The sequence below is a fragment of the Molossus molossus genome, unplaced genomic scaffold, assembly GCF_014108415.1.
Source record: "Molossus molossus isolate mMolMol1 unplaced genomic scaffold, mMolMol1.p scaffold_m16_p_10, whole genome shotgun sequence".
NCBI classification, from domain to species: domain Eukaryota; kingdom Metazoa; phylum Chordata; class Mammalia; order Chiroptera; family Molossidae; genus Molossus; species Molossus molossus.
The window spans coordinates 5,457,669-5,481,756 of record NW_023425345.1 but is presented as its reverse complement, the minus strand read 5'-3'; the positions used below and the strand labels follow the sequence as shown (position 1 = coordinate 5,481,756).

Sequence of the window (24,088 nt, the reverse complement as noted above, 5' to 3'; positions counted from 1 at the left end):
CTGACTTCCGGAAGTAATTGCCTCCGGGTCATCGCGCAGGCGCAGAGGACGTGTGGTGCTGCGCGAGGCGGCGCGTTTGTTCGCGGGTCTGCGCCGGGGTCTGGGGTGCGGGCTCGGGTCGCTCCGGCGCCGGCGTCATGTCAGACAACGAGGACAAGTGAGTGCGGGAGCGAAGTGAGCTTCGCGGATCCTCGGGATGGGCGGGTGAAGCGGGAGCCTGGGTCGAAGGAGGCTGAGGAGCCAGGAGTCGGGGAGCAGTCTCGGAGGGCAGCGGGGCTGCCGAGGGGGCCCGCGGGGCGGGGGCGGGGGCGGGGAAGGGCGCGGAGCTAGAAGCGTAGCTGGAGGTTGGGCAGAGAAAGGCTCAGGCTCGAGGGCCCAGAGCGTCAGTGGGGAGTGTCCGCCGGCAGACTTGTCCTGAGCTTGTTTTGGCAGCAGTGGGGTGTATCAGGCGTCGTCCCTGCTCTCCACGTGCTGCCTTCCAGAAGGGCACGGGCCGGCAAGCAGGTAGCACAGCATCGTGGGAGACTGGGCAGTATAAGTTCGTAGAACAGCAGGTCCTCCAGCGACGTCGTTTTGTTCCAACGGTGATGAGATGCTGTAGGAACTTAATTCCTGTTTATACAGTATCAGTTAGCCCATGGTAAAGTTGGTTTCGTCATGCATTCTTTTTTTTTTTTAATTGATTTTAGAGAGAGGAAGGGAGAGGGGGAGAGAGAAACATCGATGAGAGAGAACATCGACTGGCTGCCTCCTGCATGCCCCGCACTGGGGATTGGCCCATAACCTGGGCATGAGCCCCGACAGGTACATGGGTCGATGCTCAACCACTGAGCCACTCTGGCCGGGCTTGTCATGCATTCCTTTGCGTAAAGTCGCAGAACCTATTTACAGTGTGATGTATTACGTGAGGACTTACTATATAGAAGTACTCCAGAAGCAGGACTGGTGAGACTTTGAAGGGTTGTGGTAGTCTGGGTGAGAGAAGGAAGTGGCTTGTACTAGGGTGAGAGTAGTAGAAGTAGTGAGAAGTGGTTTTGAATTCTGGATTTATTTTGAAGTTAGGGCCAAAATGATTGTCTGATGTGTGAGGTCCAAGGAGAGGTCTGTTCTGAAGATAAAAATAGGGGAGTGGTCCATATAAGGATATTAGTCCAAACTAAGCAACAGGTGAGATCAGGGGAATGTCAGTCAAGAAGAGGAGGTGACTGCTGGACCCTCGAGCTTGAGCCTTTCTGTGCCCAACCTCTGGCCATGCTTTTGGCTCCCAGTAGAGAGATAAAAGAAACAGTGATGATGAATGAGTCCTAACAAAATTTAGGGGCTGATGGGGGCAAGTTTGAAGTAGTAAAATGAAACACAAGTTTGATTTACTCATTAAGTAGGTATTTATTGAGGACCTCCTAAATATTGGATGAGCACCTTTTGCTCTTTTTGATTCCAGTAAGTGATGCTCTAACTAACTGGCCTCTTTTTGTACAGTTTTGATGGCGATGACTTTGATGATGTGGAGGAGGATGAAGGACTGGATGACTTGGAGAATGCTGAGGAGGTCAGTATTTAGCTTTGGGCTCTCCCTTCTGCACCCCAGGCTGCCAAATAGCCTGGCCAGTGATAATTCCCTGAATGCCTCTGCCTCCTGTTTGTGGTCAGAGCCCCTGCCACAAGCACCCCCAATTAGAGTGAGCAGAGTTCTGGTCCTGGGTGGTGGAGAAGCCCTTCAGGGTGGGCCTGAAGGCTTTTGTCCATTTGGATTACAGCCCGCGGCTTCTGGAACAGTCAGTTCACTGATGAGTGAAATGTCACCTTCATTCAACAAATGTGTTGAATGTTTATTGTGTGCCAGGTACACTGCAGAGTGGGAGCAAGGGGGAGAGGGACCTGGGATGAAGTTGGAGAGGTAAGGGCCCAGATCAGGCAGATTTCATAGCCTAAAGGTAGCGGGAAGCCACTGACGAGTTTTGAGCTCGGGAGTGGCATGATCCAGTTTGCACTTTAGAAAGAGCACACTGCCTCAGTAAGGAGCAAATTGGGGAGAAACAGGAGTAGAAGAGCGAAACCAGTTAGGGAACTTTCATAGATTCCAGGTGAGAGACCTGCAGCTTGGACTTCGGCACTACTAGAGTCAGGAATGAGAAAGAGGAAAGAAATATTTTGATAGATTGGATATGGGGTGGAGAAAGTGGGAGATGATGAGGATGACTCCTAGGTTTCTGGCTTGAGCAACTAGGTAGATGGGTTACTAGCTTCATGAATAAAATAGGGCTTTCTCTCTTGTGTGACGGATGGAGGAAGAAGTGCTTTATATCTCCTGCAGAGAGTGATCCCTTGACTTTTTTAGGCTAGAAAGCTGAAGCCCCTCTTTGAATTTTCTCTCTGCATGGCACTCTCGGGTACCTATTCGCTGTGTCAGAAACCTCCTTCCCCATCTTTCTGGTCCCCTTCCATGCCTATGAGTTTTGCCTCCTGCATGTGGTTCAACCCTGTTCTTTTTCTACATACCTAGTGCTCAGCTTGGTTTAGATCTTTACTGTTTTCTTCCAACGTTACTGCAGAAATTGTGTTCCTGATTTTCCTGCCTTCAATATGCCTGATTGCTTTTCTGCTGCCAGAGTCATCTTTCTTACTGGCCACATGATTGTTTACTATTGGTCTTCCTTAAAAAGGTCTCTTTGCTTCTGCCCTCGCCCCTACAGAGTATTCTCGACAGAGTATCCAGAGTGATCATTTTAAATGTTGTCAAATTGGTCTTTCTTCTGCTCAGAGCTCTCATCCAGTGGTTTCCCATCTCATTTAGAATAAATGCCAAAAAGATGTACAAGGTTCTCCATGATCTGGCCACTTGCTGTCATTGTGACCTTATCTCTTCTTGCTGTCCCTGTCATGCCAAGCAGATTCCTGCTTAGGACCTTTGATCACGCTGTTGCCTCTTCTAAGAAGACTTTTTCTAAGATATGCACATGACCTGCCACTTTCCTTCTTCAGGTCTTTGTCCAAGTCATCTCAGTGAGGCCTTCTGTGACCATCCTGTTTACAATTGCAGCATCTGCCCTTCCTCCCACACCACTGCCCTGACTTTGTCTTTTTTCTCTCTTGTTGTACTGTACTGTACATTTTACTTATTAATTGTATTGTTTATCTCTTTTCATTATAATATAAGCTCTATAGGGGAAGAATTTTTATGTCTTCCTGCTCTGTCCCATGCACTTAGAACATTACCTGATACGTAGTAAGCACTCAGTAAATATTTGTTGACTGAATTGTTTATTATAGAATTTATTCTCCTGCCTCCTATCCTTTGTGCACCTTTGCTCTCATCATACTGCAAAATTAGTTGTCTAAACCTAGTATATTCTCTTCCTCCTCTTTCCTTTGGACATGCAATTCAACCTGCCTGGAATGTCCTTCCTTCCTTGTTGGCTTGGGAACTCCTATTAATTCTTTTATACTAGTTCAGGTCTCATCTCTGGACTGCCTTCCTAACCCCCTGCATGAGTTAGATGTCTCCCACCTTCTTGTTGATTTTGTTGCACACTTGAATACCTACAACGCACCTGTTGTTTTGTTTACTCTTGTTTCCTTCCCAGGCCGTGAATTCTTTGAGAGCAGAAACTCTTAGCTTTCTGTCTCAGCACCTATTATGATATCTGGCATGTGACAGATGCTTAATAAAGAATTGTTAAATAGCCCTGGCCGGTTTGGCTCAGCAGTTAGAGCCTCCGCCCGTGGTCCAGAGAGATCCGGGTTTGGTTACTGCTAAGGGCACGTACCTCGGTTGCAGTTTGTCCCCAGCCCTGGTTGGGTCGTGCAGGAGGCAGCCACTTGATGTATCCCTTTCACGTTGATGTTTCCCTCCCTCCCTCCCTTCCTTTCTCTCTATCTGAACAAAAATGGAAAAATGATCTCCAGTGAGGATAAAAAAAAAGAATTGTTAAATATATGAATACATACATATGTGAAAACATATTTGGTATGTTTATGCCTTCACTCTGACTTTTTAACCACTTGACCCATTGACTCAGTTATCCTGAAGATGAAATGCTTGTCCCTTGCTTCCTGCTTAGGGTGATTTGTTGTCTGTACTCAAGGACTTCTTTGTATGGGCCAATGTTCCTGGACTGCCCCCTCTCTGGACCTTCTGTTTCTCCCTTCTGGATGAGGCAGCTGGTTTTGGAATCCTCATCATGGTTCTTCTCTTTTACTGGATCTGAGACTTTGGCCAAGTTAGCTAACTCTCCAAGCCTCTAAAATGGCACTGTAATCCCTACCTTATGTTATTGTGAGGATTAAATAAGTAGGTCGCTGGCATGTAATAGGCAATAGTGGTTGTGGTCGTTATAATCATTGTAATCATCACCCTCCCCCTCACCCCCAATAATGCATCCTGAGATTTTTCCTCCTTCTTCCTTGGTGTCCAGGAGGGCCAGGAGAATGTTGAGATCCTCCCCTCCGGAGAGCGACCGCAGGCCAACCAGAAACGAATCACCACGCCGTATATGACCAAGTATGAGCGAGCCCGCGTGCTGGGCACCCGAGCCCTCCAGATTGCGTGAGTGTGTGCCCCGTCTTTCCTGTTCATCAGGCCACAGAGAGCCTCCAAGCTGTTGATGTGGCCCAGCCTGACACCTAAGAACAGACTCTTCCTGCTCTCAAATGCTAAAAGTGTGGATTTAGAGAGCCCTAGACCATTGTGGGCCAGTAAGTTGTGGGTGCTGTGGCAGCACCCATTGGGCTTATGGTGGTTCTTGATTTGAGCTAGACTGTGGCCAGCCCAGAGGAGTGGGAGAGCCCTCCATGTAGAGGCCATGCTGGAGATGTGAAAACAGAACAGTGGTGCGGTTCTGGGGATTTGAAATTAGCAAACTCCTCTCTATCTTCCAAGTTTGGAACCAGTTGAAAAATAACAAGATTCGAGAGAGAGCCAGTGGATAGGTGGAGACCAAGATGTCTGATGAGGCCCTGGCCAGTATTGTTCCATAGTTGGAGCGTCGGCCCACATGCTGAAGGGTCGCAGGTTTTATTCCTGGTCAAGGGCATGTACCTAGGTTGTAGGTTTGATCCCTGGCCCTGGTGGGGGCATGTGCAGGAGACAACTAATCGATGTGTCTCCCCCTTCCACTCTCTCTAAAAATAAGTGGAAAAAGTATCCCTGTTGAGGATTAACAACCGTGTCTGCTGAGTGCATGGTCAGGCAGTGCAGGCGTCTGGAAGCTGGGTCTGCAGGGGCAGGCCTGCCTGGGAAGGTGCTGCGCCTCACAGAAGTGCCCTTTCTGCAGGCAGGTGGCTTTGAGAATGCAGACTCCCAAAAAAGCTGTGCCACAGATGCCTGCTTTCCCCTCCAGGTTCCTCTGTCAGATCAATTACTTCTCCTCGGGGTGGGGTAAGTCGGGGAACAGAGAGAGGGCAGGTGTGGTACTGTTGCTCTCATAGAAGGTCTCCTGGGGAAACACAAGGCCAAGGAAAGGAGCCCTACCCAGACTTCTTACAAGCTGGTGTGGGAAATGGTGGTTATCTGGAAATTGGGTTGCTTCAAGTGGGGAGTAGTGGAAAATAGGGTAGAAAGAAAGCTGGGGCCAGCATTGTGGAGTTTAGCGTGCGGAGGGGCAGTGACACCTAATCTGTGCGTTCCCCCCTAGTTTTCAGTGAGCATTGGACGTGATCTCCAGTCCTGTGGGGTGAAGATGACCACTGTGTCCACTTCAATAAAGGGTTTTGCAGCTGGGCAACATTGTTCCTCATCCGTTCCTCAGCAGTAGACCTCTTGCCAGCCTGGTTGCACTCTTTGCTGGTCTGGGGGAAATTAGAACCACAATCCGTATGATAATTTTGGTATCCCTGGGGTCCAGATCCTCGAGGCCCGCACCATCAGTTATGGTAGCTACTAAATACATGTGGTCATTTAAATTTAAATTAATTAAAATCAAAAGTCAGTTGTTTGGTGTCATTAGTCATATTTCATGTAGTAGTCAACTGTGGCCGTGGCTTCCATAATGAAGAGTGCAGATAGAACATTTCCACTGCTGCAAAGCATTTTATTGGTGCTCTAGTGCTCATCTCTGCAAAATGACCCACCAGAAGGAATAATTCATGAATTATTTTTCAAATAAGTTAAAGTCTTTCAACATTGAATATGATACCATGCTTGTACCTGTCGGGGATGAGAAGATAATTAGACACAATCCTCCTGTCTTCCAGGTGTTTATTGCCTGGTGGGGAGATGGACCCCTTCACAAGTACCCAGAACTCAAGGCAGGCAGGTGTCATGCTTTGTAAGAGGTGCCAAAAGGGAGAAGGGAGTAATTGCAGGGGTGACTGGAAAAGCCTCATGAGGAGGTTAGAGTTAAGTGGGGACAGGGAAAGGGAGGTGGTTTTGGTTTTGAGGGACCACAAATAGCACAAGGAAAGGTCCAAGTGGAGACAGGCAAGTGTGGCTTGTGGTGGGGAATGAATGGCAAGTGTCTTGGGGTACAAGACTTGGAAAAGATGTCACTGGTGCCTTGAGTGACAAGTTCAGAAGATTGGTGTGTGTTTGGTGGGCAGTGGGCAATACTTAAAAGTGTGGAGACAGGCCCTGGCTAGTTTGGCTCAGTGGTTAGAGCGTCAGCCTGTGGACCAGAGAGTCCTGGGTTTGGTTCCCACTAAGGGCACATACTTTGGTTACAGTTTGTCCCCAGCCCTGGTTGGGGTCATGTGGGTGGCAACCACTCGATGTGTCGGTCTCACATTGGATGATTCTCTCTCTCTCTTCCTCCCTCTCTCCTTCCCGCTTTGCCTGAAGATAAATGCAAAAAAGTCCTTGGGTGAGGATTAAAAAAAAAAAAAAAAGTGTGGAGACAGACATTCAGAACACTACTAAGTCCCAGTGACTTGCTTTTCTATGGAAGCAAGGCATGGTCCCATTTGGTTGGGTCTGCAGTGCTCCTTCTGATTAAGGGGTAGGATGCTGTCCGGTGGTTCCCTACCTGCTGTGACTGGTGGACAGCCAGGGCTGTAGCTTATCTCCAGCACTAGGTGTGCGACCCTGCATGTAGGTGCTGAACAAACATTTCTTGGTCCTTTTTTAGAGAAGTCTTATTCCTTTCATTAGCACCACCTAGTGGCGAAGTGTACCACAGCCTCTTCCTAAGGATCATTGCTGTGTTCATTTGTGGAGGCTCTGGTGCAAATTCCCAAAGGGCACACTTGCACACTTAGCGCACTGCGTGTGCACAGTAGGGCTGGATGAATGCATGTTCTTTAATTATTCATATCTTAAAAGAAAGAAGCATGTGTAGATCACGAAAGGCATTTTTGCCACATTCTTTAAAGTTTTAGTACTTACTGAGAGGATATAGGGAAAATTAAACACTTGGTCTCTGCCCTTGGGAAGTTTTCAGGCTTTTCATAGTAATAAATGAAAATATTTAGTAATGCTCGGCCGGTGTGGCTCAGTGGTTGAGTGTTGACCCATGCACCAAGGGGTTTGATTCCCGGTCAGGGCACGTGTCCAGGTTGTGGGCTTGATCCCCAGTGGGGGCATGCAGGAGGCTGCCAGTCGATGTTTTGTGTCTCTCTCTGTTTTCCTTCCTGTCTCTCTAAAATCAACAAAGAAAAGAAAAATATTTAGTAATAAAATTGGTAATTATTTGGTGTAAACTGGTGGCTCTCCGACTGGCTGATTACCAGAACCACCAGGGAGCTTTGTAAACGCAGGTTTTCGGGCTCTTTCATTGAGAGTCTATTCAGAGGGTCTGGAAAAAGGACCTGGGATCCTAGATTTTTAGCATATTCTCCTAGTAGTGTTGATGATCAGGTTTGGGATCCATTAGTGTACACCTGAGTTGGACTCATCAACGGTGGCTTCCTAGAGGAGGTGGGCCTAGAACTGGCACCCCACCCATTTTTGTTGAGAGCCTCTGCTGTGGGTCCGGCATTGTGCGAGGGCGTGTCCTGGGCCACCGGACGCTCTTCAGGGTCTGCTGTGGGAAAACGTCAAGCAATAGAGAGCAGCGGGACTGGTGCGGAGAGAAGCACAGGACTGAGGGTCCAGCACATGACCCCTGGGTTGGAGACATTGAGTCTCCCAGGCCTGTCGGGAGAGCAGGAGCTGTAAGAGGACACAAAAAGGTATGAGGAGCGTCTGTCTAGGGAACCTTAGGAGTTTGATGTGATGGGAACATGGGGTGAATATAGGCAAGCAGCATGAGAAGGTGCTAGCAAGGTGGGCCAGGGGCCAGACTGGGTTCTTCTTACTGGCCATGGGGCATCATGGGAGGTTAATAAGCAGGTGAGCACCTGATGTAGGCCCTGTGTGGAGGCTGGAAGAGCAGGACTTCTGAGGGGGTGTTGCCAAGATAGAGAAGGAGCATGGGAGCTGGGCCCTGAGACAGGCCCGGGGGGTGGGGGGTGGTGAGTTAGAGCCATCAGAAGGGGAGCCTTTGCACCTGCCATTTCTTTGTGCTGGAAAACTGCCTGGGCCACCAGGTTCAGGAGTCTGCCATAGGCCCTGGGGAGGGGCCTGGTAGGGGAGCTGACACAGTAAATGTCCCGTGGCCTTGTGATTAAAGCTTACTCTTGTCCCACTCACAATACCTTTTTTAAGTTTGTGGGTCTTCAGCTTATAAATGGGAGGTGTTATAGCACAGTGGTAGGGGCATGCAGGGTTCAAATCTTGGCTGTGTGACCTTGGGCAAGTTACTGACCTCTCTGTGCCTCAGTTTCCTCGTCAGTAAACAGCAGTAACACTAGTACGCATCTCAGATGAAATAGTTTGTGTAAAGAACTGATGGTGGTACTCAGTGAGTCTGCTTGTTAGCCAGTAGTATCGTAGCGTCATTGTAGGCAAGGCAGGGCTTTTTGTCTTTGTTTTCAAATGAGGTTACTGAGATTTGGAGAGTTCATTGTCTTTGGGGGAAAATTAAACCTAGTCTGGCTCCCACTGCGCACCCTCACTCTCAGTGCCCTAACCACTGCTTCCCACCCGCCACACCTGTCTGCCTAGAAGGTGACCTTTCTAGGTGAGGACTGGGGTGCCCGTCCAGTTCTGTTTGTGAAGTAAGCCCCACCCCCAGCTTCCTGCTAGACCTTTCTCCCTGTGTTTGCCGTCTCCCCAACACCTGTCCCTATACCTACAGGATGTGTGCCCCGGTGATGGTGGAACTGGAGGGGGAGACAGATCCCTTGCTCATCGCCATGAAAGAGCTCAAGTAAGTCACCAGATCATGGTTCGCTGCCCCAGAGCCCTGGGAGGCACCTTCTGGGTTCTCTGTTGCACACCCTGGCCCGTACTTCCCTGGCTGGGGAAGTGTGATTATTCCTGTGGGTCCTTAGCTTGTTCAGGAGTCAGCCCACCAGGAAGGAGGAGGGAGGGAGTGGAGGGGCAGGCAAGGAGAGAGCACTGATGAGACATAGACCTCTCCTGGCTGTCAGAGTTCCGGGTTCCTGCTGTAGTCTAACTTACCGACACCCCTTCCTCCCTTCAGCCATGCGGTGGCAGAGCCCTTCCAGACCCACTGTCCCACACTCCGGGATGCAGGGATTTTTCTTTTTATTGTAATTCTTTTTCTCCAAAGTACACTCAGCCCCAGGAAGATGCTCCTAAGACTTCTCTTTCCTTGCATTCTGCACAGTCTGTCCTCCCTGCTGTAGAGCTGGGGTCTCCAGCCCTCATGTACTTGTGACTTCTCCCTTGCCCAGGGCCCGAAAGATCCCCATCATCATTCGGCGCTACCTGCCAGACGGGAGCTACGAAGACTGGGGGGTGGACGAGCTCATCATCACCGACTGAGCTGGAATCATCTTCCCAACTGTGCCTCATCCCCAACGCCTCACATTCTATATATATGTAAATAATAAACTGTTCAGCCTTTCTACTCCTCTGCCTCCAGCTATCTGCTGTGCCCACCCACTCTGCCCTGTTGTCTGGAGGCTGCACCCATCCCAGTGGACCCATGACTGTCAGCTCTTTAAGAAGCACCAGGGGCCCTCACCCCCTGTGGATATCCTGCATCCCTCCCTCCATTTCCCCGTTCACCAGAGCAAAGGCTGCTGCAGGAGACACCTCAGCTGCCTTCCCAGCAGACAGACGAGCCTTTGTGCCCAGGGAGCTGGTTGCCATGGAAACTCCCAATTTCCTTTCCAGTGGGGACTGGCTGCAGGGGCTTCTCCCTTCTCAGGAGTATCACAGAGCAGGTCTCATCAAGCCACCCATTGTTTCCTGAGGACCTGCCTCGAGCCTCTTATCACAGGCTCGGATCCCCTTTCAGGAGCAGTGCCCCAGCAGGAAGCTTGGGGACGCAGTGATCCCCGCCCTCCCCAAGCAGAGCTCCGCTGGGCAAGTCAGCTGGAGCAAGGACTGAGCACCTGCCCACCTCAGCCCCCTTGGGTCCCCACTCCGTGGCCCACCTCTCTGGCCTGCCACACCCATACCCTCTCCTTCCCAGCCTCTGGAAGATGCCCTTTCTGTTCTGCGGGCTGTGACCCTCAGCTGTGACCCTCCGAGGCCTTGACGGGATGGGTGCTGGCATGCCTAGGCGGGAAGCAGGGCTCCTCGGCTCAAGGCGTAGCATTAATTCAGGACGAGCTCATCATCCTCTGTCCTAGGTTCTAATGGGTCCTATTCTCTTCACTCTGTTTACCCAACATGTGGTGAGACCAATCATGTTGGTTCCTCCCTTGCGGGGAGGGGCAGGGAGAGGGTTTATGTTGACACCAACAGGAGACTGAAGGGAAAATTGGCTCCCAGCTTGTTTTAGCCTTAACCTCCATCCTACTGCAGCTCCCCTTCCAGGAAGAGGAGGAGCCGGGCTAGCCTGCCCTCTGCAAGAGGCATGGCCCCTGGGTGGGTGCATCCTGGCCAGGGTGGGAGTGATGGGCAGTCCCAGGAGGGGTGCTTGCTGCCTTGGAGAAGGGTTAATTCAGGGAGCAGTGGACTTCGAACCCCCTTCCACCCTCCAAGCCTGTGGAATCCTTTAATCAAGCTGGGTGCTGAAATTTCAGCTCTGAAACGCCGCCTTTGTGCTGGCATCCAGGCGGCCGCCCCAGTGTGGGGGTCACTTTCTCGGCCCCGTTTCTCTAAATGGTCTCTTTGTTCCTGCTGGGCCGCTCAGTATCAGATGTGATTAAAGGGAGATGGGGTTTGGTGGGGGAGGAGAGTTGGGGCTGGAAGAGTGAGGGGGGGTTAACTCTTAGGGGATAGGGTGTAGGAGAGATGGAGAAGGGGGTGTTTTTCCTCCCACCCCCACCTTTCCACTCTGCTCTTTCAGGGAGTCAGTCCCTTGCTACTCGGCTGGCCAGGCCGGGGCGTAATCTCTTCGACCCTCTCCAGGAACACCTGGCTCCTTCTTTACATGTGGTCACTCTGACTGAGGCCTCAGCACATCCAGAACCTTGGGTCTAAGGGATGAGCACAAGCCAGATCTGACTTTTCCAAGGTCATTTATTCTCTCTGGGTCCATTTCTCCTCTTCCCACATCCCCAGTGACTTCCAGTTGGTCTGAGATGCAGGGGCCTGCCGAGGGCCGGAGCAATGACCAGACTGGAAATGGACTAACATCCGTTTTTCAGTAGAAGTCAAAGGGTGGGTTGTGAAGATTATGAGCACGTAAGGTTAGTACTGATCGGTCCCTAATACATACCTAGAATAGGTCACTGCATACTGGCAAACACTTAGAGACCCAGCAGCTAGCAGGGGTTCTCAGACTTGCCAAGTGAACCGAGTTTTGAGTTTTTCAATGGAGACTGGTCTGGAAGTTCAGAGGGTACAGCACGTCTTGGTTTTAGTGAGGCATCTTTGTGCTCTGATGAAGAAGTGTGTACTTTGTGGTGATTCAGAACTGATCACCAGTCTGAAGAGTTTAGATGACAGAAGCAACGACAGCGAAGGACTTAGTGGTGTACACGGTCTGCTTCTCCGTTTCAACCTTCTTTATTAGCGCCTTGAATGAGGATATTCAGGTTTGCAGACACATAAAGCTCAGGAGAGCTAATAAGTTGTATTCAGGATTCCAAAAGGTTTAATATAGGTGGGAAATGGTCAATTCTAACAAGATGAAATCTGTTAAAGATCATTATGAAATCCTGCATTTACTGACAACGAAACACCAGAAAACATATACAGTCGGGGGCGATCTGACTTGGCAGCAGATACTGTTCATGAGAACAGGGGTTCGCAGCTACCACTAAGCTTCATGGAGCCAGCGGTTTTGGTGAGGTTGCCTGAAGAGCTCCATGAAGCTTCCAGATGGGGGTCTGGTCACCCCGGAGAACCGGGCTAGGCCCGGGCACTCTCCACCCCACCCCAGGTCCTGACTAGAAGGCGAGAGGTGGATAAGGGAGCTGAGGTTGCTGGTCTGGAGCAGTGGAAAAGGCATCACTTCAGTTTAAAAGTGGAAGTAGGCCCACAGATGATGGGCCGGTGGAAGAGATGGTTAAGAGCCCAGCGATGGAGTAAGAGCATCAGCACTTAGCATGAACCTCTCAGAGCTTCAGTTTCCCCGTCTGGAAAATGAGGATAAAGACTGGATCCACCAGCCCTGGCCAGTTTGGCTCAGCAGTTAGAGCGCCGGCCCACGGACCCGAGAGTCCTGGGTTCGGTTCCCGCTAAGGGCACGTACCTCGGTTGCATTTTGTCCCTGGTCCCGGTTGGGTGGCAGCCAGTCAATGCTTCTCTCTCACATCGATGTTTCTCTCTTTCCGCCTCTCTCCCTCCCACTCTATCTGAAGATAAATGCAAAAATGTCCTCTGGTGAGGATAAAAGAAAAAAAAAAGACTGGATCCACCCCCTCATAAAGCACTTGCCAGGGAGCACTCCACATGCGGTAGCTGTAACTGTCACTTTCCCGTCGGGGCCGTCCAGCAGGAGCACGTGGCGGGATCTTCCGCCCCTGAGGCGGAGCGGCTCCTCGGCCCCAGCACAGCTCAGAATTCAGCCGAGGGGCCGCACCGACGGATTAGACGCAGGGCTGCCGTCCTGGGCTTACACTCAGGCCTGCTGTGAAAATCAGCTCCATCCTGGCATGGACTGGGTGTGTGTGTGTTGGGACATGTGGCAAATGGAGGGGTGCAGAGAAAGAAGGCACATCCTAAAGGACTGGGGCGGCTGCCAGCCACCAAGGAGGCAGGCCTGACTTGCCTCTTCCAAATGCCTGCCCCTCAGATTCTTTATAAGCCCCTCTCCTCCACTGGGCAAGCAAAGGGCCGCGCGGAAGGTGCTCGGGCCGAGTTCCAGCTTGAGCCCAGGGAGTGGCCCACCTGTAGTGTGGGCACAGCGAGGCGGGGGGAAGAGCTCCCATCTGAGCCCCAGACACAGCAGACGGACCTCACCCACTGCATTGCGCCCACCTTCCTCGGCGGAGGCCTTTGGGCGAGCCGGCCGTTGCAGTCCACCCCTACCTACCTCCAGAAAGTGTTCGAGGAGCACAGGTGCAGGGATAAGAGACCAAGAGACAGGCCAGGTCAGGCCCACCAAGCAGGTAACTGGAACCTTTAATTTTATTACGTGGAATGCTTAATGCAGAGTTAATAGGGGCTGGAGAACCTAGGAGAGGGGTGAGGGGAGAGGGAGCTACTGAGATAAATAAGAGGGGGCAGTAATGAGTTACATGTGGACTGTGGGGCTGCAGAACAGGAAAATAGGGGCAGACAGAGCTACATACTTTATTCAGATACCACTGGGAAGCAAAGGGCAAAAGGCCAGGGCAGAATGTACACGTCAGGAATTAGTGTCTTTAGCCTGCTGCCAGCAACCTGGGTGCTGGGCCCTGCGTGTCCTCCTGGAGCCAAGGGTTTGGGCCTGAGCAGCTGATGCCCTCTGGGAAGCCCAAGGGGTTGAGGCTGAGCACAGGGGCCACGGAGCCTGGCGAGGGGAGGGGTTGGCGGGGAGCCAGGAGGAAGGCTCTGTGAATTGTCTCTGAATTCTTTCCTCACCTCCGGGGATGAGCCTCAAGATCTGGGAGGTTGTAGTGGAGGAGGACCTGGGCCCTCTTTCTCCATGAGACAAAGAATGAGGTCGTTGGCCTAGAATCGGATCTGGGGCCTCTATGCCAATTCCTTTCTGTGTTCAGGAGGGGAGGAGGCATGGGGGGGCATGAGGAGACCTCCCGCCGAGCCCCCCCACACCCTCTGAGGCTGTTCGAAGCTGTCCTCAGCCCCCAAGGGGCAGACGCAGCCCACTCCAGGCACCGATGCAGGTCTTGGAGGGGCGACCTTAGGCACATGGCACAGGTGGCACGGGTTATGTCAGACCCCCCCACTCTCCACGAGAGAGGAAACAGTCACAGGAATGGCTAGGCCTCCGATTCCCATCCGACCCTGGATGCTTCCCGCCTCCCAGAGGAGGGTGAGCGGGTCCTTCCCAGGTCCTGGGATCAAGGGTCATCCTGGGGGGAAGGTGCAGCCCCTCATCCTTCAGTCAAGGGGCAACAATCAACCTCTTTCTCCTCCGCCCGGCCTAGTAGTCCAGGGCTTTGCCTGGGCTGGAGCCTGGCTAGGACAGGGTGGGGGTCATCAAAGGCAGTGAGCCAGACAGAAAGCCTTCCCTCAGCTGTCAGCCTCGGCAGCCTCCTCCCCAGCCACCACCAGGCCTGAGAGGGCGAGGACCAGGACGTGAGGGCTTGGGGAGGGGCACGCTACCCAGAGGGGCTGGGAGGGGTGTGACAGGGCCCCTTAGGGCCGGGACAGCGTCGTATAGACTGGCTGCTCCCAGTGTGTGGGGCTGTGGGACTGGGGCCCTGAGGGGCTGGGATCAGAGATGGCGGTGTAGAGGGGCCGCTGTGAGGGCCCCATGTAGGAGAAGGCCGAATAGAGACCAGAGGCCTGGCCTGAATGGCCATAGTAGGGTCCTGAGGGCTGATGGTCAGAGTAGTCAAACTGGGGGCGGGAGATGGAAGGGAAGGCAGAGCCGTAGTGGGGCAGGCTGAGGGAGGTGTAGGCAATCTGGGAGGTGGACGGCTGGTCGCTGTAGTGCGGGGGCCCCTGGGGCCCTGCGGTCTCTGTCTTCACCTGGGCTTTGGCATCCACGCCAGGTGGCGAGACCGTGGGCAGAGCCACGCCTGGCGGCTTGGAGATCCAGGCGGAGTGTCCACTGGCCACAGCCAGTGCGCTGCCCAGCCCGTAGCCAGCTGCTGAGTAGCTGCCCACGTGGCCTGGGTGCCCGTTGGGTGGCAGGTACTGGTCCAACTCAGCCACATCAAAGGTTTCCATGTTGGACATTACCTCGTGGCTGATCTCACCGATGTCTACGTTGCCGAAGTCGATGTGAGGCTTTCCGCCCTCCCCCATGGAGCGCCCGTCCCGCTTGGGGTCTGCCTTGCCCGACTGCAGCTCTGTCTTTGGGGTGGTCGGAGGGGTGGGCGGGCCGTGGCTCTGGCCTGGGTGGAAGGAAGACAGAGGAGGAGGAAATGAGGTCAGAGCTTCCAGATTCGCATGGTTCACCTTCAGAGAACATGTCTCTCGGAGCTGAGGGCTGGCCCCTGCGTGACCTCGCACGTTGTGCGTGTCTGGGCAGTCTGAGTTGGCATATGTTTATGTAACAGTCTTGGGTTGGTCTCTAGTTGTTCTTGAAATTCCCCAATCTGAGGGATGGGTCCTGCCTCCCACCCAGAGCAGGACTCCGTCATCCCCTCCTGGAAAGACCTGCTTCCTTCAGAAAAACCTTTCTCGTTGGAAAGTTCTTCCTCACATCAGCTGAAGTCATTCCCGCTGCTCCATGGCTCCTTAGTTGCCAGCCGGTGGGGTCCTGCCCTCCACCCAGCTCTCCTGCTCCCCTCAGTGACTGCCCACTCGGCCCGCTGGCTGCTCGCCTCGCCGCCTCGCCGCCCGCCTCGCTCTGGACTCTCCCTTTCGCTCTGGCCGGCTTGCCTGTGCCTCCCCCTGCCCTGGCCCCCAGCAGCCTCCAGCCCTCTTCTCCTGCAAGGCCTCTTCCGGGAGCCCCTTCCCTCTGAGCCAGCCCCACCGGCCGGGCTGCCCCCCGTTCCTCCAGCGGCTTTCCCCCGCTGGTCAGAACACTGAGGTGACGACCTTCTCCACTGCCCCCTGTCCATTTCCACACGCAGTCACTCAGCGAACACTCAGGGGCACTGTGCCAGGCAGAGGGGATACAGCGTACGTAAAAGGGGCCGCTGTCCTCACGAGCTCAGAGGCTTGGGGGAGATCCTGAGACCCACGTGGCTAGAGGGCAGCTTCCGAAGTGCTGTGATGACAGGGCAGGTGGGGGCCGGGGCCAGCAGAAGCAGCCGGTCACCTGTCCGGGCCCTGGCACAGGTCTCGCTGCGGAGAGGCCCATGCCCACAGCTGCATTCTGAGCTGGGGGTTCTGCACATGGTCCAGGGTCTTCGGGTGTGTGTGGTGGTGTCCCTGAGTCTCGAAGGGTGACGTGTGTGTGGGAAGGATGACTGGACTGGAGCTCCCATCAGAGAGACCAGGAGGGCCTGCAGGGCAGGCCTGTGCTGGCCAAGCATTCTGGACTGTCACTCACTGTGTGACCCCGGGCAGACCCCTATCTTCTCTTAACCAGTTTCCTTATCGGTGAAACAGAGAATGCCACGTAGCTCAGGCACGGCTCCGTCCTGAAGCCTTCCGGGACCAGTCTGGTGGGCGGCTGGCTGGACCAGACCTGACAGATGGTGGGTGACTCCTCCCCAGAGACCATGCCCCTCTGGGTCCTGGATAGGCTTTCTGGGCACTTGCCCCTTCCTACACCTACTCCATGTGTGCTTCTCCTGTTCCTCCTCTACCCTGGCTTCCTGAGTCTGCTCCTGGGCCTGGATCAGAGGGGCATCGGGACCTGTCTCCTAAGGCAGACTCTGCTCATGAGACTCCGTGTGCCTGAGGCACGCACGGCATTCTTTTTTTATTTATTGATTTTGGAGAGAGAGGAAGGGAGAGGGAGAGAGAGAGAAACATCGATGAGAGAGAACATTGAGTGGCCATCTCCCGCATGCCCCCCACTGGGGATTGAGCCCACAACCTGGGCATGTGCCCTGACCGGGAATCGAACTGGCAACCTCCTGGTGCATGGTCTACGCTCAACCAGTGAGCCACGCCGGCCGGACATGCATGGCTTCTACACATTATGAACCCACGTGAGGTAGCTGTGGTGCTGACAGAGGCCCCAGAGCCAGAGTGCCTGGGCCCAGACCTCAGCTGTGCGGCACATCACCCGGTTCTCTCGCCCTTCGCGGGGGAGGACGAGCCTCACCGCTGAGGTCTGAGCCCGGCAAGGCGGCTCACGTCCCAGTGTAGAGTGACTGAACGAGTGTGCACAGAAGGCAGCTGGCACAGTGCCTGGCACACAGTAGGTGCTCAGTTAATGTTAGCTGTCATTATCGTGAAAGAGAATGAAACAAGATGGCTTGTTTGGCCCTTGCGTGGCTCTTGCTCAGTGTCACGTGCTGTGTCCCCATCAGCCTGGGGGTGGGAAGGGCAGTGATCACACTCGTCCTGTGCCACCTTGCCTGTGTGTCAGCTCACCCCACGGCCTCCTTAACGGGCCTTGCCACCCAGCCAGAGCCGTCTTGCCCAACTGCCTTCCCTGGCACCTGGGTCCCCACTGAGCTCCCTCTGGGTCCCTGCGCCCCACCTGCGGTGACCACACAGCCTGGCAAGTGCTTCCCAGGGCACAGGGCTATCGCGGAGTGTCAGGGTCTCATGCCACCCATCCAGCCTTCACCTCTCCCCACTGCCAGGCTCCCCCCGCCCACAGCTCCTCATACCCCATCCCAGTGTTCACCTGAGGGGTGCTCCGGGTTCCCATCCGACATTGGGGAGCCCTCTCCCGGGTGCCGGTGGTCCAGGTGGGCGCTCTTGTAGTGGGCCTGGATGGCGGCAGCCCCGCCCTGCTCGGCCTCCCCGCCAGGGCACTCCGACTCCCCCTGGGCCGCCTTCCCGTTCTTCCGCCTCCTGGGCTGGTACTTGTAGTCTGGGTGGTCCTTCTTGTGCTGCATCCGGAGCCGCTCTGCCTCCTCAATGAAGGGGCGCTTGTCACTCTCATTCAGCAGCCTGGGGGGGCAGTGGGGGAGACAGCAGAGGGGCCAGTGTGAGTGTCTTGCCTGGAAAAAAACGAGGCCTGAGGATGGGAGCCCAGTGGGCAGAGCCCAGTGTGGGAGCCTGCCCTTTGATTTATGGACTGGCAGATGTGAGGCCCAAGGGACCCCAGGCTCAGAGGACTGTGACCTCACCCCCAAGTGTCTTGAGGGGCTGGGGCGTAAGAGGCGTCAGCCTGCTGTTCCTGGCAGCCCCTAGGATGGAGTTAGAATAGGAAGAGAGCTTAGGTGGGGCAGGCGTCATTTCAAAGAGGAAAACTTCTCAGCATCACAGCTGTCTAAGTGGAGTTTGCTGCCTCATCAGGGGGTGAGCTCCCTGGGACTAGAGGTGTGCAAACAGAGAAGCAGCCTGGTGAGGGGAAGAGCCCAGCCTGTTACTTACTAGCTCTGTGACTGTGGCAAGTCACTTCTCTGAGCTTTAGTTTCTTCACCTACAAAATGAGGACGACGGTGCCCACTTCGCCAGGTGTGGGACTGACCAAGATCCTGGTGTGAAGCGCTTTGCACCGGGCAGGGGTGGGGGCTGGCGCTGGAGAAGTAGGTGCTATTCCAGCGCGGCTGGGGGTGGTTGGACGGGAGGACCCAGGGTGGGCCCATCAACTCGGAATACTGATCTGTTCATTTCAGTGTGCTGGGGCCAAGGGGCAGGATGGGAATGCCCTTCACTCCCTCTGGGGGGAGGTGATATCTCTTCATCCAGGGGTGACAGAGGGTGGAGGAAGAGAGACACTGTTCCCAGACCAGAGACAGGGCAGACAGACCCTTTCTCAAGCCCAAGACTAATGGAGGGAAGCCCTGAAGGCAATGCCCCTGCCCACCGGACCAGTCTCAGGCCCGGGACGGAGGGCGGGGAGGGTAGGTGTTCCGGGCTTGGCTGAGTGAGGAGGGCGGGATGGGGTACCTTGCAGAGGGTGCTGAGGGGAAAGAAAGACCTGCGGAATCCTAGACAAGGGATTCTGTGGGAGCAGCTCTGTTCTCTGCCCAAAGGGCCGCTCTCTCTAGCCCCCTACCCCCAGTGGGCACCTCTTCCCCTAGTCAGCAAAGCTGAGCACTCCTGCCCAGGATGGGAGGGGGTGGTCATACCAGGCACCTCCTAGCCGGCTGCAGCATTCCTCTGCAGCTTAGCCTCCACCCTGCCCCCTCTCCCCAGGCCGGAGCCCAGCCCCAGCCCAGCTTCTCCAAGGGTCCTTCCAGCTGAGGGCTTCAGGGGTCAGGAGTAGGATGCCAACTTCCTCCCCCAAGCCGGGTCTCTGGGAGGCTGGGCCCAGGGGGGTGGGAGGGGCAGGCCCTGAAGGTGTGTGTGGGGCGGGGTGGCTGGGATGAACTCGCAGGAGGGCAAAGAGCAGCTCAGAGCTCCCTGGGAGGCTGGGACACCTTCCCTGTGCCCTCAGGCAGGGGGTGTGGAGGGAGGGCACAGGCCAGAAGAGAGGGAAGATTCCAACATTGCATCCCACCGTCGCCTCCCTTGCTGGTTCCTCCCAGTACCCTAACCTTGACAGAAACCTAACCTTGAGCCCACCTGCCACCCCAACCCCAGCCCTAACCCCAGCTCCAGCCCCAGCCCAGCCTCACCCAGCCCATGGCTCCGTAGGCTCTCTTCTGACCCCAAACCCATCCTGCCCCACGACGTAAATCTCCCCAGTGCCCCCCCACAGCTCTAACTGCAAACCCGGTCCTTATTTGCACTCCAAGGTTTGGAAGGGGGGCAGGGGAGGGAAGGCTGGCTCCCCACGCAAACCAGAACCCCAACCTGGGGGCTCCCAAGGTGGGACACTGGCAGCTGCTCCCTTCGCTCCTCCTGTCAGGGAGGGGCCTGTGGGTCCAGCCTGCGGCCCCTTCAGTCTCTTGGCTCTGTCCCCCTCGGGCAGGTCAGCTAACACCCAGCCAGCCCCACGTGATCCGCACCTCCCGGCCTGGCCCAGGTGGGCACCGAAGGTTAGTGCGCTTGTTGGAGCCCACATGCTGCTTAGGAGCCAGGACCAATGGGGGTGTGTCTGACCCCCCCCTTCCAGCACCCTATACAGTTGTCTGTCTGTTTTCAGGGTCAGGACCCCTGTGTTCCAGTTTCGCCCACCTAATCACCCCCCTTCCTGATGGCCTGGGAGTCATGATCCTGGGGCTGGGACCTCAGGAGGAGCCGGCCCGTGCAAATCCCGGGACCCCAGGATCGAGGTAGCCCGCCCACATGTTGGCATAGTCTTGGATCCTGGCCACTGTCCTGCCACCCTCCTACTGCTGGCACTGGGGCCTGAGCAAGCAGTACCTGCTTTCCGGATTGCCCCACCCCAGGTCGGCCCTTGGGGGGCCTGCTGGGCCCCTGTGCTCACACCTTGAGTGGTGGCCAGGAAGGAGTCCTCTGGGAGCCCAAGCCCAGGGTTCTGGGCTGGGGGAACCGGGACACGGGTAACGGGAGGTCCGATCTTAAATCCTTGGTGCTGGGATGCTGGGAGAAGTGGGGGTCCATCCTGGCTCTGCCGCTCTCACATGGTCTGTTCACTGTCCCCATGGCCTGCTCTGTCTGCCTGTCTGTCTCCCTCCTGCTTGTCTGTCTCACTCTTGGACTTTTCTGTCCCATGGTACCAACGGTACTGGCCTGGGCTAAGCCCTACATGGTTGTGGATGGACCTTGGGCAGAGCTGGACCCTCTGGGTCTGAGGCCTGTGACCTGCCCAGGATGAGCAGAGTGCTGAGGGCTGAGAGGGAGAAGGGGACACCAGGCCTTCAGCACACACATGGCCAAGGACAGGGCCCGGGGTGAGATGTGAATCCCTCCTGGTCTTTTGGAGGCTCTCCGGCTCCTTCCGACACCCTAAGCCTTTGACCTTCAGGACCCAGTCTCCGCTGTGCTGGGGCCAGCGGGCTCCTCCAGCAAGCCCACGGACCGCTCCTTCTCCGCCCCATCCTCACAACCTCCCGAGCTCGCCTTGGAGAGAAACGGTGACCTGCCACTGTCACCGACCGTGTGGGTAAGACCACTGGTTGGAGTCAGGAGGCCTGGGTTCTGGCCCTGGCTCTGCCACTAGCTGTTGCAAGGCCTTTGCGGTCCTTTTGCCTTTCGGGGCTCTCTTGGGCAGTCTAGTGGGGAATCGGGTGACCTCCGAAGGCTGCTGACCAGAACGCTGGGGGTGGGGGCTGCCTCGCTCAACATGTCCCCAAGGAGCCAGGCTGAGTAAAGGGCTGGCAGACTTCCTCCTTGGGGAGATGTTTTCCCCTAGAAGTTTGGGCTGGTCCCAGGAGCCTGGGAGTCTGAGGACCCTGGGTAGGAGCGGGGCCAAGGTTTCCTCCTGGCCAGGGCTCCCAGCTCCTGCTTCAGGGTGGAGGGTAGGAGGTTACTCAACGCTGGGTGGGGCCCTGGAAAGGAAGATGGCGCCCGACTGGGAGAGGGAGGGACAGAGACAAGTCTGGCAGCTTTGGGACAGGGTGGGAGGGGAAGGCTTCTTTCTAGGGGTCTCCTTCCTGGGGGTGAAGAGGCCCCAGACTGAGAGAGGGGGCCAGGAAGGCACAGTGGAGGCAACTGGGCTAGAACAGGGTCTGCAGCCACAGATCTGTCCCTCAGCCGTCTGCACTCCTCTCTGATTCCTGTCTGAATTCCTTGCTTTCCTTGAACTGCCACCACTTCTGCCTCTGGCTGCCTCAGTTTCCCTTCCTGTCCAGCCACGCCCTCAATTCTTTGCCAAGCGCATCCCCCACCACTAAGCTGGGGCAGTGGCTCCCCCGAGAGTGTGTGCCTGTGGGAAAGCGGCTATGAAGGCCTGTGGGGTGAGCGCCCGCCTCCTGCCCTCCCTCCAGCCTCTACCTCCCGAAAGAAGCCCGGGCCCTACCGCCTGCCACCGACAGAATTCCAGCCACGAGGGGGCGCCTTTCTGCCAGCTGCCCCGGTGGGGAGCCGGCCTAGGCCCCAGGAGTTCTGAGCCGGCACCACCCCAAGGGGTACTTGTGGGGGGCCTTCCAGCCTCATCAGGAGATGGCTGCCCCCAGAGAAGGGCCCAAGGAACTGGGGCCCGCGGGGCGGTGGGCGCGCTCACCTCCAGAGCTTGCCCAGCGTCTTGCTGAGCTCGGCGTTGTGCAGGTGCGGGTACTGGTCCGCCAGCTTCCTGCGCGCCGCCTGCGCCCACACCATGAAGGCGTTCATGGGCCGCTTGACGTGCGGCTTGCTCTTGCTGGCGCCGTTGACGCGCACGGGCATGGGCACCAGCGTCCAGTCGTAGCCGCTCAGCACCTGGCTGACCGCCTCGCGGATGCACACGGGGAACTTGTCGTCGTCCGCCTCGCCGTCCTGCTGCTCCTTCTTGACCTTGCCCAGCTCTCCCGGCCCCGGGCTGGCTCGCAGGCCCGAGCCCCCGCCGCCGTCGGGCCCCAGCGAGGGCGCGCTCCCCGGGGACAGGCAGCGCGGCTCCTCGGAGCCCACGGGGCTCAGCTCCACCTCGGAGAGGTCCTGCTCCTCCGCCATGTCGCCCCCGGCCGCCACCGCCTCGGCCGCCTCCCCGGGGCCCGCCGCCGGCGTCCTCGCGAAGAGTCCCACGCTCACCTGGACGGGAAGGAGGGTGCGATGGAGCGGCTGCGTGCGCAGCCCCGACGGCGGCGGGGCGCCTGCCTTCTCCCCCTAACCCACGGCAGCCCCGGGCGCGCGCACACCGGACCAGCGTGGCCTCCTAGCTCCTGCCTCCGCGTCTTCCCACCACCTGGTCCCAGCCGTCTCTTGGTGTGGGTGGGCTTGGGATTTCTTTCAACCTCCTTTTGGGTGGAGGTTTGTTGATGGAAAGTTATAAAAACGGACTCTTTATTCTGCTCTAATCCTGGCTCCTGGAATTTCCCACCTTTTCTCTCACCTTTCCTCCTTCCCTTCTGCCTGCCCGCCGGTCCAGAGGGGCTGGGTGGGGGGCAGGTGAGGATGTCAGCCGCTCTCCACCCCAGGCCTCACCCTGGGTCCAGGCCTGGGCCCTGGACGGGAGGAGCGGGCTGCGCACTCACTCACCTCCTCGGACCTCTCCTCCAGCCTGGGGCTCGTCCTCAAGAAGTGGAAAACCGTGTCCCAAGGTGTGCGGTCCAGCTCGGAGCTGGGGGTTGACGCTGGTGGGCTGGGAGGGAGGGGCTGGGGGGCCCTGAGCCTCAGGCCACGGCCTCGTCAGGACGGAGCCTGAATCCTCACCACCAACCACCCTGGCCGGACAGCCTGAGACTGACTGAGCACTGAGCTGCTGCCGAGGGCTGGGGACGGAAGGAGGGGGAGAGGGGGAGGGGGAGGGGAGGGAGGGAAGGGCAGAAGGTGGAGCCTCCAGCGCTTTCCTTCGTCCCCAACACTCAGGGCTCCTCCGCCAGGCCCCCCCACCGCAGCTCCCTGCGCGCTGCCCCAGGCCCATCTTGGGGCCTGAGTTAGTTGGGGAGGTGTAGGAGTGGGCTAGTGAAGCCAGGAAAGTCGAGGGATGCACGTGGGTGGGGCCAGAACCTGTTGCTTGGAGGAAAATTGGGCCCAGCTGTGACCCCATTCTCAGCCTCAGGTGGCAGCTAGCAGGGGCCTGGGGAGGACGAGGAGAAGGCAGGTGAAGGTCTGTTGGTGTGTGAGGGTGGCTGACATTAAGACATCTCATGGAGTGCTGTGGACAGGCCCCGCTTCTCAGCTGTCGCACTGCCTCAGCCGCTACCCTGGCTGCCCTCTGGGCCTCAACTTGCAGTGATCCAGGTCTAGACTTTGGTATGGCAGCAGGCAGCTAAACACCTCCTGCCCAGTGCAGATGCCCCGGCTTGGCCCTGGTCCCTTCTCGCCGGACACCCCGCGCACATAAGGGTGGGTTGGCTCACCATAGACAGACAGGACTGAAGTTACCGGTAGGCTGGGCTTGGGGCCGAGGGTCCTCTTCAAGTAGGGCTGAAAGGCTTCTGGGGCCCCACTTCCTGGGACCCCACTCCTGGGACCCTACTTCCTTCACATTGAGTTTACACACTCTTGGTGGGGGTCCCAGTCCTGGTTATCATGAAGTCCCCCACTCCCACTCCCTGCTCCCCTCTTCCTCCTCTTTGCCAGTTCTCCCCTCAGCCCCCTCCCCAGCTGGGTGAACCCTCCATTTTTCCG

The 24,088-nt window shown here is 56.3% G+C and overlaps 2 protein-coding genes across 4 annotated transcripts; one reads left to right on the top strand and one right to left on the bottom strand.

The window, feature by feature from the left end:
• Positions 1-53: 53 nt before the first annotated feature.
• On the top strand, positions 54-9,844 carry POLR2F (RNA polymerase II, I and III subunit F). Of its 3 annotated transcripts, none has more exons than XM_036252879.1 (5): positions 54-157; positions 1,480-1,549; positions 4,416-4,546; positions 9,111-9,182; positions 9,673-9,844. In XM_036252879.1, the coding sequence occupies exons 1-5, from the start codon at positions 138-140 to the stop codon at positions 9,761-9,763; spliced, it is 384 nt and encodes a 127-aa protein (XP_036108772.1). In that variant the 5' UTR covers positions 54-137; the 3' UTR covers positions 9,764-9,844. The 3 variants fall into 3 exon arrangements, with proteins under 3 accessions (XP_036108772.1, XP_036108774.1, XP_036108773.1); XM_036252881.1 differs by having other exon boundaries at positions 9,606-9,678; XM_036252880.1 differs by lacking the exon at positions 9,673-9,844 and adding an exon at positions 9,549-9,663.
• Positions 9,845-13,450: 3,606 nt separating this feature from the next.
• On the bottom strand, positions 13,451-23,207 carry SOX10 (SRY-box transcription factor 10). Its single transcript, XM_036252878.1, has 4 exons — positions 22,994-23,207; positions 22,044-22,546; positions 17,706-17,974; positions 13,451-15,345 (listed from the first exon to the last, which is right to left on the bottom strand). Exons 2-4 carry the CDS (start codon positions 22,466-22,468, stop codon positions 14,642-14,644), a joined length of 1,398 nt encoding a protein of 465 aa, XP_036108771.1. The 5' UTR covers positions 22,469-22,546; positions 22,994-23,207; the 3' UTR covers positions 13,451-14,641.
• Positions 23,208-24,088: the final 881 nt, after the last annotated feature.